The sequence below is a fragment of the Peromyscus eremicus genome, chromosome 1 (assembly GCF_949786415.1).
Source record: "Peromyscus eremicus chromosome 1, PerEre_H2_v1, whole genome shotgun sequence".
Lineage (NCBI taxonomy): Eukaryota > Metazoa > Chordata > Mammalia > Rodentia > Cricetidae > Peromyscus > Peromyscus eremicus.
Window position 1 is genome coordinate 165,682,558 of NC_081416.1, and position 17,044 is coordinate 165,699,601.

The 17,044-nt window shown below is 54.3% G+C and overlaps 2 protein-coding genes across 5 annotated transcripts; one reads left to right on the forward strand and one right to left on the reverse strand.

Moving 5' to 3' along the window:
• On the forward strand, nt 1-8,227 carry Egln2 (egl-9 family hypoxia inducible factor 2). 4 transcript variants are annotated; one of them, XM_059279665.1, is made up of 6 exons: nt 1-91; nt 1,061-2,184; nt 6,460-6,579; nt 6,931-7,067; nt 7,276-7,343; nt 7,649-8,227. In XM_059279665.1, the coding sequence occupies exons 2-6, from the start codon at nt 1,294-1,296 to the stop codon at nt 7,702-7,704; spliced, it is 1,272 nt and encodes a 423-aa protein (XP_059135648.1). In that variant the 5' UTR covers nt 1-91; nt 1,061-1,293; the 3' UTR covers nt 7,705-8,227. The 4 variants fall into 4 exon arrangements, 3 of the variants coding, with proteins under 3 accessions (XP_059135648.1, XP_059135638.1, XP_059135655.1); XR_009382879.1 differs by lacking the exons at nt 1-91; nt 7,276-7,343; nt 7,649-8,227 and adding exons at nt 410-476; nt 4,373-4,445; nt 5,533-5,656 and having other exon boundaries at nt 6,931-7,043; XM_059279655.1 differs by lacking the exon at nt 1-91 and adding an exon at nt 410-476.
• Nucleotides 8,228-8,322: 95 nt separating this feature from the next.
• LOC131924368 (cytochrome P450 2F3-like) lies at nt 8,323-12,860 on the reverse strand. Its single transcript, XM_059279647.1, has 10 exons — nt 12,842-12,860; nt 11,687-11,874; nt 11,090-11,252; nt 10,633-10,782; nt 10,217-10,377; nt 9,501-9,677; nt 9,284-9,425; nt 8,999-9,186; nt 8,597-8,738; nt 8,323-8,504 (listed from the first exon to the last, which is right to left on the reverse strand). Exons 1-10 carry the CDS (start codon nt 12,858-12,860, stop codon nt 8,323-8,325), a joined length of 1,512 nt encoding a protein of 503 aa, XP_059135630.1.
• Between the last annotated feature and the right edge of the window lie 4,184 nt (nt 12,861-17,044).

The window sequence follows — 17,044 nt, forward strand, 5'->3', positions numbered from 1 at the left end:
GTCGCGGGCGGTGGGGGGCGGGGTATGGCGCGCTGTGAGGCGCAGGGCGGCTGGCACAAACGGCGGCGCCGAGGTCGGAGGAAAAAGCTCGGTGAGGAGGTCGCGCGAAGGGAAGGACCCGGGGAGAAGAAGGAGCCCGAGGGCGGCCGGGCGGCCGGGCGGCGGCCACCGGGCGGGAAGCAGGAGGCGGGACGCGGGCGGCGGCGACCCCGCGCCGGGCGGGTGGGGGTAGGGAGGGAAGCGCGCGCCCGGCGCGGCGGGGCGGACCATCGAGGGCGGCGGGAGCGCGCGGCGGCCACCGAGGGGAGGGGCCGGGCCGGTGCGGCTCCGCCTCAGCCGCCCGCGGCGTCCGGCGGCCCCTGGGCCGCCGCGGAGGGGGTTGGGAGGGAGGCCGTTGGGTCCGACCCCTTCCCCCCCCCCCCCCCGGCCTCCCTTCCGTCAGTCCGTCTGTCCGGCCGGACCTCCCTTCCGTCTGGGTGTGTGTCGGGCCCCAGTAGGCTTCCTCCCGTCGGGCCCAGGTCGACCCCACCGGCCCTCCCGCTCCCCTGCCGTCTTGTTTTCCTCCCTGGTCTCTTTGTCCCTGGCTCGTGGCCTTCCACTCAGGCGATCTGGTTCCCGCAAGTGTTGAGCGGTGGCAGTGCCCGCTGGCTGCCCACAACCCCGACTTTACCCTAGATCCCTCATTCCCGTTTTCTGTGTCATTCCCCTCATCTCTCTTGAGTCTCGACGGAACCCTCAGGCAGGTACCCGTTTCCACTTGTCGCTGTTGCGTTTCTTTCTTCCGCAGATCTCCTTGATTATATTTAGTCTTCCTTGTCTTCCCTATTGCCTTCCTCTCGTTGGGCCTTCCAAGCAGCGTTTTTCCTCTGCACTTCCCTCTTTTACTCTGTCTGCCAGCCATTCCGTCTCAGATTTCAAGTTCTGCGCCCTGTCTCGCCTCGGTGTGTGTATGTGTTTGCTGTGGATGTGTGTCTGTCACCCACTTACTGCGGTACTGTCCCCACCCCTTCCCACCTACTTGTCTCTAACTCCTCTTAAGTCCCTCTCTTTCTCTTTTCAGCCACCCCCACCAGTCCCCTCTCAAGCTCCTAGGGACAACTGTGGACTTGGGGACCAGCGAGCACCCCCAGGGCTCTAGAGGACCCCTTGCTGCCTGCCCTGCCTCACCCTGCCCCACACCAGGCTCAGCGGCCCTCGGCTGCATCAAGTGGAGGAGGAGGAGGAGGCGGAGGAGGGTGGCACCATGGGCCCGGGCCGTGCCCTCCATGCCCGGGGGATGAAGACACTGCTGCCATGGACAGCCCGTGCCAACCGCAGGCCCTGAATCAGGCTCTCCCTCAGTTGCCAGGGTCTGTGTCAGAGTCCTTGGAGTCCAGCCGAGCCAGAATGGGGGTGGAGAGCTACCTGCCCTGCCCTCTGCTACCCCCCTACCACCATCCAGGAGCATCTGGTGAGGCCTCGGCTGGCAACGGGACCCCCAGAACCACAGCCACTGCTACCACAACCGCTGCCAGCCCCCTTCGGGAGGGCTTTGGTGGGCAGGATGGTGGTGAGCTGTGGCCACTGCAGAGTGAAGGAGCTGCCGCGCTGGTCACCAAGGAGTGCCAGCGGCTGGCGGCCCAGGGTGCCCGGCCTGAGGCCCCCAAACGGAAGTGGGCCAAGGATGGTGGGGATGCCCCTTTACCCAGCAAGCGACCGTGGGCCAGGCAAGAGAACCAGGAAACCAAGGGGCAAAGTGGTGTGGGCTGTGACAGCGATGGCAGCAGCAGCCGCAGCAGCAGCAGCAGCAGCAACAACAACACTACCAGTAGCAGTGGCGAGGCAAGTGCTAGGCTGAGGGAGGAGGCCCAGCCCTCTGCACCTGAGCGCCTGGCCCTGGACTATATTGTGCCTTGCATGCGGTACTATGGTATCTGCGTCAAGGATAACTTCTTGGGGGCAACACTGGGTGGCCGTGTGCTGGCTGAGGTGGAGGCCCTGAAGTGGGGCGGGCGTCTGCGTGATGGGCAACTAGTGAGCCAGCGGGCGATCCCACCGCGCAGCATTCGTGGGGACCAGATTGCCTGGGTAGAAGGCCACGAGCCGGGCTGCAGGAGCATTGGTGCCCTCATGGCTCATGTGGACACGGTAATCCGCCACTGTGCGGGGCGGCTGGGCAACTACGTCATCAATGGGCGCACGAAGGTAAGGCACTTTCTCGGTGAGTGCCTAGTGCTTTGGCATGTGGGTTTGGAAACAAGCTCCTGGGGTTATGTAGAAAAGAGTAGGGCAGCTCCACCAGAGGGGCCACAGCTACCTGTGGGCACGTGCATCTTTTCCTCCCTCTGGGCTTTGGAAAAGTAGTTCGGCCTGGGTGGCAGTGGTTCTTGCCCTTGGAAGACCAAGAGCTGCTGACTCTTAACCTGTCGGCAGAAACCTGTTCTCCTTTGCTGGTGCGCAGATGGCAGACCCAGAAGGTGAAGGGAAGGGTGGTAGTGTTGAGGTAGCCTAGGCTGAAGATGGGGTGCTGCCTGTCTAGTTGAGTACCTGGCCTGGGCTCCATGCTGCCCTGAGTCGACTCTTGGCATCTGCATCAAGAGCAGCTTCCTGGAGGTGACACTGGGTGACAGTGTGCTGGCCTTGGCAGAGCACTTGTCCACATCTTTCCCACTCCTCCCTGCCCTAGTCCCTGCTCTTCATCCTCTGACCATTTGTTACTTCCTGCCTGCTTTTCTCTGGTCTCTTTCCTTGACCCTCTGCCTTTACATTTTCCTTCTCCATTCCTTTTTCTTGTTGCAGAACAGTAGTTCTTAATATTTTTGGAGCCAAGGCTTTTCAGATAATCTGCCGAAAGCTGTAGACCTTCTCAGGAAAGGTGCACATTTGGTTGGAGTTTGTGGCTGTCCATTCAAGAACCAGGGGTCAGGAGTCCTGACTGGACCGTGACCTCCATGGCCTTTCTGGTCTGTTGACATATCCATTCTCTTCATGGACGAGTGTGAGTCTGAGGCTTGGTGTCCTGCTGCTGGCCAGCAGTGGTTCCCGGCTGGTCTTACTGTAGGCTGTGCTCTGCCCTGTGAGCGGGAGGCTGTGCTCCTGATGGTCCCCTCCCTTGTCTCTCGGCTTCTGTCTTGAGTTCTGCCTCAGTACAACTTTCTTTCCAGGCTGGAACTGGCTTGGGGATCAGGGTCGTCCCCCCACTTCCCTCCTCCCCTGTTTCCTCCCCACCCCAGCTGGAACTTGTCCTACTTCCCTCTCCCTCCCGTTACTTGATAGCTGAAGAGCCAGAGCTGGCCCCTCCCTGGGTTTGGCTCCTGTACAGGCAAGATCAGTGTTGCTTCCTTGGCTCAGCAGCGGCAACTGGTATCCACTCTCCTTGCAGGAGGGAAGTCAGTGGGGAGAGCAGGAGAGCTGAGTGCCCGGGGAGTGGGGTATAAGCTCTGTAGCCTCAGAGCACAGGAAAGCTGGCTCGGGTGCCTGGCTACTAGCACTTTGGGAACGGGGCTGAAGGAATAGCTTGTTTGCCCTGTGCTGTCTCCTCCCATCTGGATGGGGTCGGAGTCTAAGCTCTAAGTGGTGGAGGCAAGCACAGGTCATGCTGGGGGAAAGAAGGAGCCGTCCCATTACTCCACATGGCAACTCCATGCTCTTCGCTCACAAAGGGCAAGGGCCACGGCTAACTTCCCTTCTTGTGCTCTGAGTGAGAATGTGGGGTGTTGAGGTGATCTGTGGCGGTGAGGACACCGACTACCAGTGTGGTCCTGACCAGCAGTAACCTGGGTCATTCCTGAGTGGAGCTCCTCCACCTTCCTACCTTCCCTTCTATCCCTCTCTTCTCGGTGGACTTGGAGCTGGAGGAGTCTGGCATCAAAGATGAGCAGAGGGGACCCCAGGGAGGATCCAGCTTGTTTGGTTAGCCCCTTTAATAGCAGCTTGGAGGCAGGGCCTGCTGTCTGGCAGAGTCACTGGCTTCTGATACGGTGTGTGTGGTGGTGGTAGGGTCCTTGGCACATTATTACAAATAGCAGTAACTCCAGCATCCTAGAGTGATCCGTTTTCCCCGCTTTTGAAGGGTGGAGAGTAAGCTCCTCTGTCACTCTACTGCTGTCCCTGTGGTTGAAGCTTTTCTTCAAGGGGCTGAGGGTCAGAGCAGCACTTTGACACAGCAACGTAGTTCCCTGGGTACTGTAACTTGGCCCAGGGCTTCTTGGATAGTCAGCTAGATGCTTGAGTCCTGAGCAATAGTGTTGGGAGATAAGCCCACCAGAGACCACTACATGGACATTCTTAAAGCCAAAAAGAAAGGCTTTATTGCTGGCCAGTAGCTGCATGGGGAATGTGCCCAGATCATGCAGCCCTAAGCCTTATAGCTTTGTCTTTTATGCACAAAAAGCACATCCTGGTTGTCGAATTTAACTGGCTGTCACAATTATCAAGAAGCAGAACTGCAGAAGCCAAACAACAAGGTTAGCACAGTTAAGGACTTACTAGAACTATGGACTGAGTGTTCCCACTGTGGCAGGTATCAGGGCCTGTGTGCTGGGCTTTAAGGTCAAAATGGTATCTCTAACATGGTCTCAGTTGTGCTAAGATCTAGGGACCAGTTACAGTTGCACAGGCAGGTTTGCAGGCTTTGAGGTGGGACGGAGGTAGGTCAGGCCCTGCAGGTTGGTGGTCTTGGTGCCTGTGGTGGGAAATGTACTTCTTGGGGCGGGGGGTGGGGGGTGTGGGGGGGTGGGGTGTGTGTGTGTGCTGTGAGGTGATTGATCAGCGAGCAGAACCTGCTTGAGCTGTGATTGGAGTCCCAGCTCAGAAGGCCTTGCCCATCTCTAATCAGTGACTCATTGATTCCAGGCCACCAGGGCCGCAGCCACATTCTTTGCTCCCAGTGAGTGGTTGCTTAGCATGCCATCCCATCTGCAGGAGCAGTGCAGAGAAGATTCGCCCTCCTGAGCTTAGAGGCCTGGGTTTTCCCTAGGGGCCTTCTCACTTACTGCACCTGGTGCTGAAGCCCTCTGCTGCTGTGTAGCCTTAGATGGTGGAGTCTGTGGTGGATCAGGTGTGTAGAGGAGAGACAGAGAGGCCTTAGGCATCCACAGTGGGGTGAGCCCTGGGATTAATGGGTTGAGAGGAGCCTTGGGAGGAGGATGTAAGGCTAAATCCGCCTGACCTTCATGGAGTGCTGGGTAAGCCTTTTGTCTTGGCAGCAGACGTTGATATGTCTGATTTTGAGTGTTTTTCTATGCTTGTCTTGCTGAGCTAGACTGGACCCAAAAGTATAACAGCATTGTCAAGGAGCCCCAACTTGCAGAGTGGTACCTGGATGGCTGAGTCAAGACAGATGGTTGCTGACTGGGCAAAAAGCGAAGGGCTCTCTTGCTAACTACTCCATTTTGCTTAGTATGAACTCTCTCAATGGGGTTGGGTGGAGGGGTGGCACAGGGACTCTTTTTCCTTTAAATAGCATTTCAGCTTGTGCTCCAGTCTCTCTCCTGTGGCAACAGGCACTGTGTCTTCGCAGACATATATAATCTAGTTCCGTTCTCACAACAGCCTGTGAAGTGGTGTTACCTGAAGTGAGGAACTTGGTTTGCCTTCCCAGTGCCACAGCTCATTCAGCTACAGACACCAGACCATGTGGATTGGGTCTGCAGAGGTGGCTGCACGCCTTGTCCTGGTAGGGCTCTGGCTGCCTGGTTGAGAGGCAGGGGAACCTGGAACTCTAGCTAGAACCTTGCCCACAGAAACCAAGCCAGGCAGAGGCCTGCCTCTGAGGTGTCAGAAACACCCTGTCTCAGGAGTTAATGCTGGGGATGGAAGGTGTTTATCAGCCCCACTTTACAGTGGGGTCGTTGAGGCCTGCTCAGGCACTGGGGCTGCCAGCAGTGTGCAGGATGCTGGGAGCTGGAACTCTAGGTCAGGTTCCTGTCACGTTTGTATGGGACAGATTATGTAGCTGGAGTCTCTGTAGTCAAGTGTAGCAGTTCTCAGCATGACTTCACATTAGAATTACCTGAGGGAACCTTTAAAAAATCCAGGCTGCACCTTCTAACCCTTACAGAACCTCTGATGTGAGGAGGGCTTCTGTATCTCAGAACCCTTGGGAGATTCTGTGCTCTCACTGAGTAGTTCAAGCTGACCTCAAACCTGTGTTTCTCCTGCCTCGACCTGCGAAGAGCTGGGATCACAGGTGTGCACCATGCACCTCTGGCTAGGGTTGGGATCTCTCTAAAAACACAAACCATTGCTTACACATTGAGTCGCTCTGGTTCTGGGCTGGGGTTGGAGGTGGGATTGTTGAGGCCAAAGAGTTTAGGATGAACTTGAGGATGGAGTGTGGCTGAGTTAGGGAAAAGTCTCTTGGGCTGGAGCTCCCATAACCTAAGATGATCCAGGACAGACCAGGGACAGGAATGGTGAGCCTGCTTCCTCAAGGGGTCCCTCTGGTCTCAGTAAATCACCTTCCTCCATTTCTACCAGGCCATGGTGGCGTGTTACCCAGGCAATGGGCTCGGGTACGTGAGGCATGTTGACAATCCCCACGGCGATGGGCGCTGCATCACCTGTATCTATTACCTGAATCAGAACTGGGATGTTAAGGTAGGGTGTGGAGGTTGGGACGGTATACTTATATTCCAGCTGGGATTCTGTTCTCTACTCCTCTCAGTTCACAGGGCAGGGAGATCTGCAGGCTCCTCTGTAGCTGACTGTGGGCCCTCCCTCCTTTCCGGGAATGGTGCCGTCTGCCTAGCCCCACCCAGACTTGTACACTTCTCCCCCCCACCCCCTTTCCTGTCTTTAGTAGCTTCCTGCCCATCTCCATGGCAATGTAGACTGCGCTGCCTTTCATTTTAAGCGCCTGAGTGGTAGGAGCAAGTGATGTGTGCTGGCGCTGCGCCCCCTGGTGGGCAGAGTTAGCCAAGTGAGTAGCCTCCTCTGGCCTGCCCCCAGGTGCATGGAGGCCTGCTGCAGATCTTCCCTGAGGGTCGGCCCGTGGTAGCCAACATCGAGCCACTCTTTGACCGGTTGCTCATTTTCTGGTCTGACCGACGGAACCCACATGAGGTGAAACCAGCCTATGCCACCAGGTATGACCTGTACTTGAGGAATGTGCCTAGCTGCTTCTCCTGTGCCAAAGACGTCTTAGATTCCCAACTCTCAGAGTGACAGGGGAGTGATGAGATGCTGAGAGGGCCTAAGTGGGATCTGGAATCAAGTGACCTAAAGGGGTGGATGTGTCACCAGAGGTGGCAGCTAGCACTGCAGAATACCGATTCTGACTGCCTGATTTCCCAGGTACGCCATCACTGTCTGGTATTTTGATGCCAAGGAACGGGCGGCAGCCAGAGACAAGTATCAGCTAGGTACCTGCTTTCGTCCTTTGTCCTTCCTAGTCCCCATGTGCTGCCAAGTCACGGTCCTTACCCTTTGTTTCTGGTGCTGAGAGTGGTACCCAGGGCCTTTGCCACCCTAGGCAAGCACTACCACCAGCCCACACCCGCAGCCCTTCCTCAGTCCCTTACGCCCAGTTCTTGCCTACTTTCCTGGTGTCTCCAACCTGAGTCCCATTTTTTTCTTGGTGTTCTCCCCAAGGTTCTTCCCAGGTTTCTTTTGGTTTCTCTGTCCCTTCCTAGTGATTCACAGTGTCTTGTCTTCTTCTTGTCCTCAGCGTCGGGACAGAAAGGTGTCCAAGTTCCTGTATCACAGCCAACTACACCCACCTAATGGCCAGCCCAGAGCTGCGTGGACCAGCAGCCCCTGCCTTCAGGGCAGCCCGGGCCCAGCTGCAGCTCACTAGCCTCAGTGCCCGCTCCTTCCCTGCCACTGCTGCTGCTGCTGGCTTGCCTGCCTCTGCTGTGTGGTGTGGAGGGCACAAGCATCACTGAGGACCAACAAGGAGAGATCTCTGCTGCCCCGTGAGCGGGGCTGGGTTGTGACCTGAGCAGTGGCCAGTGTGCTGGTGGCCTATGTGCTGCCATGTCTGGTCCATTGTGTGTTGAGCTGAGAGGAGGCAGGATTTGGGGTTGAGGTGAGTCATGGCCTCTTGCTGGCAAAGGTCTGTTGGGGGGGGCATACTCACACCCCCTCCCCACTCCTTCAGCCTGGAATGTGAAGTGACTCCCCAACCCCTTTGGCTGTGGCACTTTATGGACTGGGCTGCCACGGCTTGGGCAGAGTAAGGTGCCATGAGGAGCATGGGTATGGAGGTCCTGCCAGCCAAGAAATAAAAGTTTACCTCAGAGCTGCACACACTTGTATTCCTCTCTGTAAAGAGATTTACACGTACAGTTAGGGCAGCTAAGGAGATCAGGGCCACTGAGATCAGAGTAGTGGAGCCCAACCTCAGCGGGCCACCAGACGGAGCTGGAAGGCTGGTGGCACATTGCCCAGGCCAGTGCACTGTGGAGTCAGATTAATGTTGGCAGGACTTCCCACGGGGAGCAGGCGGAACTTCTGCAGGATGGCAGTGAGGAAGAGGAAGATCTCGGAGCGGGCCAGGCCAGCACCCAGGCACATCCGCTTTCCTGTGGATATGGGTGCAGGTGTGGGATGAGTGAGCACCTCCTGCCAGCCCCTCAGTGCCAGCCACTCGGGTCCCCTCCCTCCTGACCCAGACCTGGGGCAAAAGGCATGAAGGCGTCGTTGTTCTGGAACTCGCCCTGGTCATCCAGGAAATTGGTGGGGTTGAAATGGTCAGGGTCCTTGAATTGGGTGGGATCCCGGTGTGCAGACACAAGGAGGGGAATCACAAATGTGCCCTGCGGGTGGTGGGGGGGAGGGTTACACACGATTACCGTTAACCCACAGACCGTTAACCGCACCTTGCCAAGACCCTTTCTATTCTCATGCTTGGCACCTAACCCAGGACCTTGCAGGTGCTGAGCAAGTGCTTCCACAGCTACACCCCAGCCCCTGAGATGATATTAAGAGTCTCAAGCTACTGATTCTGTAGGCCCTCACTAAACCTAATCTCCAAATGGACACTTATGTTATAGACCATTCCCAGGCTCCCTGGCACCTTGTGCAGGAAATGGTTCCTGAGGTGTGTATCTCGGGTAAGAGCCCGAGGCAGCCCCAGTGGTAGCACGCTGATAAAGCGCTGGATCTCATGCAGCACCGCATTGGTGTAAGGCAGGTGGGCACGGTCCTCCAGTCTGGGGGCACGGGTCCGACCTACAGTGGCATCCAGCTCCTCCTGCACCTTGGCTGTGGGGTCATTAGAAGCTGTGAGGTGTGCTTTCCTAAGTCCCGCCCCAGCTACCCTCCCCTCACTCAGGCTCTGGGGAGGACCCAGTTCCCAAACCTGCCACCTCTGGGTACTTGAGCATAATGAGGAGCCCATAACGCAGAGTGGTGCTTGTGGTCTCAGTGCCACCAAAGAAAAGATTGTGAGTAGTCATCACCAATGTCTCATCCTGGAAATGGCTTTCCAGGTCCTGCTGTTCCTGTGGACAGAGGGAGGCACTCTAATGTCTGCTGGTTGGTGTGATGGTGGGGTTTAGGGGAACAGGAACTTGTACCTTATCCATTTGGTCGAGGAAACAGTCAATAAAGTCACGGGGTTCCCCGGCCTGTCGTGACTGCCGGTGCCACCGAATTTGCTCAGAGATGAAGAGTCGGAGCTCTTGGAAGTTTTTGAAGATTCGGTGGTGGGGACCAGGGATCCAGTCCATGAAGGATGGGAACATATTGTATGTCTGGAGAGACAGGGTTCTTTTTTTTTTTGTTTTTTGTTTTTTTTTTGTTGTTTTTTTTTTTTTGAGATTTCTCACTTGGCTAACCTGGGTCTCGATATGTAGACCAGGATGGCCGCAAACCTAAGAGAGTTCCTGTCTCTGCCTTCCCAGTGCTGGGATCAAAAGGTATGTGCCACCACCCCCTCCTGAAATACTCTTTTTTAATTGTTTTTGTTTTTCGAGACAGGGTTTCCCTGTGTAGCTTTGGCACCTTTCCTGGAATTCACTCTGTAGAACAGGCTGGTCTCAAACTCCCGAGTGCTGGGATTAAAGGCGTGCGCCACCAATGCTGGGCCTGAAATAGTCTTAATAGGGCCTTGGATAAGTCTGTGGTTTCCCAATGGGGAGATTAAATCAGGATTTTGTGGGTTATAGAACTCTGTCATTCAATCTATAATCTTGAGACTTCCATCTTAATGAGCCACTGTAGGTAGGGCTATGCCCCTGGGGCTTGGTATAAGGCTGTGCCTAAAAGGGAGAAATTGGAGCCCACATCTCACCTCACCCCATGCGGAACTCATGATGCGGAAATTGTCACTGAAGAGGTCCAGGAGCCTCAGGAACTCCGGGTCCCCATAGTTATAGCGCTTTCCGAAGACCACAGAACAGATGACGTTGGATACAGCGTTATCCAATAGCTGCCGGGGGTCAAATGGAGCTCCTGGGGGTGAGAGCAGCTCTGGGGAATAAAACTGTGGTCCCCTAAAGGCATTGGGGCGGGTAATAAGATCTACAGAGGCAATCTTTACCCTCAAACCTCTGAATAAGATGGCTTGAATACCCTCACACAGAAGCTGTGGTCCCTCCTCTACCTAACAAACTCCTAGGATCTGAACTGCACCCAAAGCATTTTGGCGGTCCATCAGTCACACCCCACTCCCAGGCAGGTACTTTGTCTTTCCCTGACAGGCCGCACCCATGGTGGCTTGAAATTCCTTCAGCACACACGCCGCCTCCTCCAGGACGCGATCCTCGATGGTCCTCGTACCCACGCCAAGCTCCCTCAGCACCCCAAGTGCAAAGTTGCGCAGCGTCCGCCAGCGCGGCCCATTAGAAAATACTATGCCTACAGTGAGAACCAAAACAAGAGTTGGCCACGCAGGGTCCAGTCGCTCGCTACTCTAAGGACTTCTTAATTGCTTTGCTCTTTTCCCAGCCCACGTGGCATGATCCCACCTCTGAGTCCCTTCCCTGACCAGCTCTTGCCCTCTAGGGCTTAGGTTAGGTACTTAGGCTCCTATTGGCTGCGCTGTAAACATCGATTGAACCCCAGCCTAAGGGTTCGTCCTCATTGGCGGCATTCTGTATTAGGCCCCGCCCATTTTGCCTGACAGGCTGATCTAGCATTCACTTCCACCCACCCCGGGCCTCACCATTTCCGTGTGTGAAGCGTTCGAAGACAGCCATGGCCCCGCGGCCGGAGAATGCATCCGCCTGCAGCACTAATGCATCCCGCAGTGCCTTGTAGCCGCACAGCACCACTGCAGGGCGCGGGCCCAGCCACACGGTGAACACTGGGCCCCAGCGGCTGGAGAGCTATGGGGAGTGGTGCTCAGCAGGACTCAGCCCAGGCTTCTGATCTCCATGGAGACCTCAGAGCCCTCATCTTCCGTCTAAGCCCCTCATTTCACAGGTCGAGGAGTTCTAAACCCCTGCTCCCCTTTCAGACACAGGAGTCTAGGCCCCAGCTCTCAGCCCCAGGGGTCTAGACCCTAGTCTCCTTCCCCAGAACTAGGGATCCAGCCACAGGCCCACCCTTCTCCCTCAGACCCAGGGGTCCAGGCCCCACCCTCCTTCCTCAGACACAAGGGTCCAGGGCCCACTCTGCTCCCTCCAGACACAGGAGTCCAGGCTCCCCATCCTCTCAGCTGTCGCCTTTCAATGAACCAGGATTTCTACCCCCTCTTCTGAGCACGATAGCACCTTCACAAATCCAGAGTTCTGCTCTCTCAACCCACAGCAGGAGTTACCTCCATGAGCGCACGGTCCAAGTGTCCAGATTGCAGCTGCAGCAAGTTCCCCAGCAACGGGAGCGGCTTGGGCCCAGGGGGTAAGCCTCTCTGCAGCTGAGCTCGGCGCACCACCCAACCCCACCAAGCAAGCATCAGCATTAGAATCGGCGGCAGCAGCAGCGCTGCCACGTAGGTGACCATCCTGTCTGAGATCCTGGATGCCTGGAGCCCTTGGAAGCTGTGTAATTTGCAGGGAATTTTAAGGGGAGAGTAGCGGGGCGGAGACCGGTGTGGGAGGGGTGAGAGTCTGGGGCTTCTCTGTTCCCTAATGCCTAAACCCACATCTCCACCCTGCACCCTGTCCCCAGGGATACTTCCACCCCCCCGCCCAGGCGTGCTCTCTCTCCCCCTCCCTCCCTCCCTCCCTCCCTCCCTCCCTCCCTCCCTCCCTCCGTGTATGTGTGTGTGTGTGTGTGTGTGTGTGTGTGTGTGTGTATGAGAGAGAGAGAGAGAGAGAGAGAGAGAGAGAGAGAGAGAGAGAGAGAGAGAGAGAGAGAGAGAGAGAGCGCACCCGCTCCAGCCTAACATTTTCACATAGATACTCAGCCAGGTGCATCCTCCCAAGACCCCAGTACCTGTAGGCCTATGTGTTCTTCTGGACCATACCTTCAAATGACAAACAAGTGTGTCTCCTGCTTCCTAATACACTCCTGACTCCTACGTCCACTACTAACATCACTGGCCTGGCATGCCTGTGCCCTGGGCCTGTGGTTCCTAGAAACTCACACTTGGGGTTTTATCATTTCTGTTGCTTTTCTTTATTTTTTTTATAAATAACTTTTATTTTATGTGATGCGTGTTTTGCCTACCTATGTGTCTATGCACCTTATGTGTTCCTGATGCTCAGGGAGGCCAGAGGAGGGCATCAGATCCCCTGGAACTGGAGTTCCAAATGACTGTGAGCAGCTGAGTGGGTGTTGGGAATTGAACATCCACAGTTGGTTGGGTGTAGGTCCTCTGAAAGAGCAATCAATGGTCTCAACTACCTTTCCACTCTCCTCCCTCACTTCCCCTTTTAAAAGGTTGGGTCTCATCATGTAGTCCAGACTGGTCTCAAATCCATGATCCTCCTGCCTCAGCCTCTTAAGTGCTGGTATTAAAGGTGTGCCCCACTACGCCTGGCTCTTTGCATTGCTCCGGGAAGCCTGTATGCTGTCGATTCCTGGACTTGTCCCTCTGATGCGTGCTGCTTTTCCCGAGGCTCCTGATGCCACTCGCCTCGTAGCTTCTGGATGCCTCCTCAGTGCCTCTCTGCCCTAGACTTGGGCGGTCTCTCTCCCCAGGCTCTGGCTTTCATGCCCTGCTAAGGTCCAAGTCTGTTACTATATCACCTAGTCTCAGCCCCCCCCCCGCCCCCCGCAGCACCCTCGGGAGAAACCCCTATCTGAGAGCAGGCCAAGATAGCAGATGTGTCTCCTTATTATCCCCTTGCTCTAGGGGCACAGGCTGGAGGGGCCCACTCGGGCCTGCAGCAGCCCCTGGGTGGGGCCGTCAGTTCTTGAGGACAGACTGTTCAGGAATGAGGTCCACCTTCCTGCCCCTCCCTTGCCTGTTGGATCCAGTTTTCCTACCTGGGAGGGAGCCCAGACCTGGGGGGGTAAGGTAGGGGGCCCTGGAAGAGGCTGATTGATTCGTTTCTGGGAGTGTCTCAGCAGCTCTGTCTCCCCCCAATCTGTGTTCCTCAGCTCTCTATACCTGCTTATCTCTCTCTATCAGCCTCTGCCTCTGTCTTCATTTTCTCTCTCTTCTCCTGCATCCCCCAGCCCCAACATGTCTCTCTCCCTCTCTGTATGTCTCCAGATTTTTTTTTTTTAATCTTTCAGATTTTTTTTTTTTTTTTTTTTTTTTTTTTTTGGTTTTTCGAGACAGGGTTTCTCTGTGTAGCTTTGCGCCTTTCCTGGAACTCACTTGGTAGCCCAGGCTAGCCTCGAACTCACAGAGATCCGCCTGGCTCTGCCTCCCAAGTGCTGGGATTAAAGGCGTGCGCCACCACCGCCCGGCAATCTTTCAGATTTTTATGTGAGTGAGTAACTATAGTTACGGATGGTTGTAAGCTGCCAAGTGAATGTTGGGAATCAAATCTGGGTCCTCTATAAAACCAAATGCTCTTAACTACTGAACCATCTCTCCAGCCCCTACCCACTCCCCTTTTTAAGACAGGGTCTCGGGTATCCCAGGATGGTCTGCAACTCCTTATGTAGTCAAGGATGACTTGGAACTTCTGTCCTTCTGCCTCTACTTCCTGAGTGCTGGGCTTACAGGCATGCGTCTTTTTATACGTGCTGGGTAGTGGAGCCCAGGTGTCTGTGCATGCTGGGCCAGGATTCTATCTGCTGAGCAGCATCCCCAGCCCTCCAGTCTGGACCTCATGACCCTCCAGTCAGGTCTTTGCCCCTGCAACATCCTCATTTTGAGGGGCAACACCCTTACTCAGGGAGCAAGGCTAACTGCACAGAAGGATGAGACATTCCTACTGCCCAGTCCCCCCCCCACACCGGTCAGAATGATGGGTTCTTTATCTTAGAGTCTGGGTCTCTCAAACCCTTGGTCCCTCTTTTCACCGTGTTGGGCTGTACCCTGGGATGTCAGCTTTTCAAGCCCAGGATTTATTATTTTTTTAACCTTGTTTTCTACTTGAAATTATTCTAATTTCTCTTTTTAATCAAGTTTTTATTAGCATGTATTGTGCATATCAACAGGTTTCATGCTGGGCGGTGGTGGCACACACCTTTAATCCCAGCACTCTGGAGGCAGAGCCAGGCAGATCTCTGTGAGTTCGAGGCCAGCCTGGGCCACAGAGCGAGATCCAAGACAGGCAACAAAACTACACAGAGAAACCCTGTCTCGAAAAACCAAAAAAATCAAGACAAAACAAAAAACCAGGTTTCATTATGACATTTCCATACATATGTACCTACATACATGCATATAATACATTTTGATCACATTCCCCCACCCCTTCACCCTCTCTTGTCCGACCCTATCCCCACTGACCCCCATCTTCTTCCTGCTAGTCCTATTTTCATGTCGTTTTTTTGGTCAACCAATGAGTTTAATTAGGATCGCTTACCGAAGCACGGACAACTTACCGGTGACTACACCACGGAGGACGACGTCACTTCCTCTCCCAGCAATCACTAACTGCCTGTAGATCCTCAGGGAGGGGCCGGGCCTTGTGAGCTTCTACCCCTTCAAAAGCAGGGATTTTTCTAACCAGTCAAAAAAAAAATTTGTACTAGGCTTGGTGATGCATGCCTTTAATCCCAGCACTCAGGAGACAGAGGCAGGTGGATCTCTGTGAGTTCAAGGCCAGCCTGGTATGAATTCCAGGACAGCCAGGGCTACACAGAGAAACCCTGTCTCAAAAAACCAAAATGAAAAAAAAAATGTATGTGTTCCCATGTGTGCACGTGTGTGAGGGTGTGCATGAGCGGAAACCAGAGGTTGATGTTGGCTGTCTTCTGCAATTGCTTTCCAACCGATTTTTTGAGACATGGTCTCTCATTAAACCTCTCAGACTCAGCAGATTGCTTGACTAGCGATCTCTAGGGATTCTGCCTTCTCAGCACTGGGGTTATAGGCATGTGCTACAGTTCCTGGCTTTTACGTGGCTGCTGGGGATGGAATTCATGTCCTGTTTGCATAGAGAGTTTACAGACTGACCCATCTTCTCAGACCCAGTCTTGATCACTTTTGGGGGTGGGGTGTTTTTCTGTGTAGCCCTGGCTGTGCTGGAACTCACTCTGTAGATCAGGCTGGCCTCAAACTCAGAGTCACCTGCCTCTGCCTCCCCAGTGCTGGGATTAAAGGTATGCGACACCACTGCCTGGTTTATAGTATGGACCACCTTTAAAAACATTTTTTTTTTTTTTGAGGTGGGAATCTCAGTGTGTAATGCAGCCTGGCTGTGAATTCTCCATCCTCCTTTCAAATATGGCCCACTGTGCCAGGCTGGTGTTGTCCACTTCTGCACCTTGAGTGTCTAAAACAGGGCTCAGTGCAAAGTAAGTCTCTTGTTTTCTGTGATTCTAACTCACACTCACTTCTCTGCTTCAGACCATCTCTGTCCCTCTCCTTTTTCTCTCAAATCTCCATCTATATCAGTTACTTTTCTGCAAGCAGCAGACATGGCATCTGGAGCAGAAACTGAAAGCTCACATCTTGAACTGCAAGCGGGAATCAGAGAGCACACTGGGACTGGTGACACTCTTGGTACTCTCAAAGGCCACCTCTAGTGACATACTTACTCCAGCAAGGCCACACCCACCTCCTAAGCTTTGTCCAGTAGCACCACCAATGGAGGAAACAAATCCTCAGATGCACGAGACCTCATCCAAACCACAACATTCCATTTTGGTCCTTCCCATAACTTAGTCCCTGTTTCAGAATGTCTATGTTCCCTTTCTCCCTGGGCACCCCTGCCTCCTTCTTCTCTGTGCCTCTCTCTGCCCCCTGGCTGCCCTTCCTCTTCAGCTCACACCCAGTGTGACAGGGCAGCTGTGTTGGGGAGTGTTTTTTGGCAGAGTTCTGCAAGGTTGTTGCTCCCCACTAATCCCTTAGCTGAAGGGGAGCCCAACCTGGATGTTTAAGATGTTAACTGCTGAATCTTTAAATCTTTAGATGTGCTAAACCCTGAACTTTTGGTATTCTTCATAATCCTTTATAATAATCCTTAGTGTTTTCTTCCTACACCAAGGATAGGGTCTAGGGCTTCTCTTCTCTCTCTCTCTCTCTCTCTCTCTCTCTCTCTCTCTCTCTCTCAGATTTACAGGGCCTAGAGATATGGCTCTCAGATTTCTGGGGGCTAGAGATATGAATCAGTGGCTAAAAGCACTTGCTGCTATTGCTTAGGACTCAGGTTTGGTTCCCAGCATCCACATGGTGGCTCACAACAGCTTGTAATTCCATTCCAGGGGATCTGACTCCCTCTTCTGGCCTTGGCAGGCTCCAGACATGCACACGGTGCACATAAATATATGCAGACAAAACACTCATACATATAAAATAAATCTTAAAAATATTTACATTTATCATTTTTAAGGTGTGTGTGTGTGTGTGTGTGTGTGTGTGTGTGTGTGTGTGTGTGTGTGTGCATGTGCACATGAGTGCAGGTAACCATGGAGTTCAAAAGAGGGCGCCAGATCCCCTGGAGTTATAAGCAGTTATGCACCACCCAACATGATGCTGGGAAACAAACTGAAGTCTTCTGAAAAAGCAGCAAGTGCTCTTCATTTTTAAGCCAACTCTCAGCCTGTGCCTTATGCATTCTAAAAAAGTGCTTGCATAGGCAGATTCTAGGCAAGCACTCTACCCCCA

Coding starts and splice junctions, on each gene's coding strand:
- Egln2 (XM_059279665.1), top strand. CDS start 1,294: ATGGACAGCCCGTGCCAACCGCAGGCCCTGAATCAGGCTCTCCCTCAG. Junction 6,580..6,930: donor ATCAGAACTGGGATGTTAAG/GTAGGGTGTGGA, acceptor GCCTGCCCCCAG/GTGCATGGAGGCCTGCTGCA. Junction 7,068..7,275: donor AAACCAGCCTATGCCACCAG/GTATGACCTGTA, acceptor CTGATTTCCCAG/GTACGCCATCACTGTCTGGT.
- LOC131924368 (XM_059279647.1), bottom strand. Junction 9,187..9,283: donor CAAGTACCCAGAGGTGGCAG/GTTTGGGAACTG, acceptor ATGACCCCACAG/CCAAGGTGCAGGAGGAGCTG. Junction 8,505..8,596: donor CTTCATGCCTTTTGCCCCAG/GTCTGGGTCAGG, acceptor CCATATCCACAG/GAAAGCGGATGTGCCTGGGT.